General features: G+C 48.8%; 1 protein-coding gene across 1 annotated transcript; it reads left to right on the top strand.

Moving 5' to 3' along the window:
* Window positions 1–424: 424 nt before the first annotated feature.
* ETH_00043180 (uncharacterized protein) lies at window positions 425–1,007 on the top strand (the record flags this gene model as incomplete). Its single annotated transcript, XM_013379502.1, has 2 exons — window positions 425–553; window positions 918–1,007. Coding segments are annotated over 2 exons (219 nt in total), but the record flags the coding sequence as incomplete, so codon positions are not given.
* Between the last annotated feature and the right edge of the window lie 280 nt (window positions 1,008–1,287).

The raw sequence follows: 1,287 nt of genomic DNA, 5'->3' as shown, positions 1-1,287 counted from the left end.
GCTGCTGCTGCTGCGTACACCCCCAGCCCAGCAGCAGCAGCAGCAGACAGCAGCAGCCTGCAGCAGGAGCTCATGAGGTCCCACGCAGAAAATGCGGCGCTCAAGGCGCAGCTAGCAGCAAACGCAGCCCCTGCAGCCTTTGTAAACCCTAAACCCTAAACCCTAAACCCTAATTGCTCAACCCTTAAATCTAACCGCGAGCTGAACTGCTCAAGCCCTTCCTCCACATGATCGTTTGCCACGCTTGGTGCCTAGGGTTTAGGGTTTAGGGTTCGCATTTGGGGTTGAGGCGTCAGGGTTTAGGGTTTAGGGTTTAGGGTTTGGGCTTCACGCTCAATCTTCTGCTCGCCGCAGTCCAACGGGGGCTCCTCCAGCTGCATTAGGCTTTAGGGTTTAGGGTTTAGGGTTTAGGGTTTGCATGCAGAGCGGCGGTCCTATCGATCGGGAGTTGGCTGAAGAAGAGCTGCAGCAGCAGCGAGGGTTTAGAGAGCTGCAAGAAACAGCAGCACAACTTTCTGCTCAAGTGGAGGCTTTGAAGGAAGAAAATGATAATGTAAACGAGGGTTTAGGGTTTAGGGTTTAGGGTTTAGGGTTTATGTTCAGGGGCAAGGGTGTTTACCCTTGCCCCTGAACATAAACCAAGGGTCGCCTTCCAGCGATTCAAGTGCAGAACTCCAAAACAAAAGCAACGGGGCACGGATGTAGGGTTTAGGGTTTAGGGTTTAGGGTTTAGGGTTTAGGGTTTAGCGTTCGGGATTTTAACTATTCTGCAGCTTCAAATGACGATCGTCAATATGGAGGAAGCAGCGAAGAAAGGCAAGCAGCGGATGTGGTTGAGGGTTGAGGGTCTAGGGTTCAGAGCCTAGGGTTTAGGGTTTAGGGCCTGGGGTTTAGGGTTTAGGGTTTAGGGTTTGCAGGCACGCCAGGGGGAAAACCTGCTGCTGGCGCTGGTGGAGGAGCAGCTGCTCAAATGCTGCAGCAGGCAAAAGAGAAGAACAGACAAGTAAAAACCCTAAACCCCAAACCCTAAACCCTAAATCCCAAACCCTAAACCCTAAACCCTAATCCTAGGCTGGGCTAACAGCAACTGGGAAGGCCAGCCAGCCTTGAGCGAGCTGTTGCTTTGAAAAACAATTAAATCCATTTTTAAAGAAGCAATTTAAATATTTTTTATTTTTTATTTTTAAATTGATTTATTTTTATTTTTGGAACTTTTTAATTAAATTCAATTTATATTTGAGAAATAAATGCTTTCAAAGGTGGCGCACCTCAAGGCAGTGCCAAGGC

This window comes from Eimeria tenella, genomic scaffold, assembly GCF_000499545.2.
Source record: "Eimeria tenella Houghton genomic scaffold, Eth_scaff3395, whole genome shotgun sequence".
Taxonomy (NCBI): domain Eukaryota; phylum Apicomplexa; class Conoidasida; order Eucoccidiorida; family Eimeriidae; genus Eimeria; species Eimeria tenella.
The sequence above is the reverse complement of the archived record's forward strand: the minus strand, read 5'-3'. Positions and strand labels throughout refer to the sequence as shown.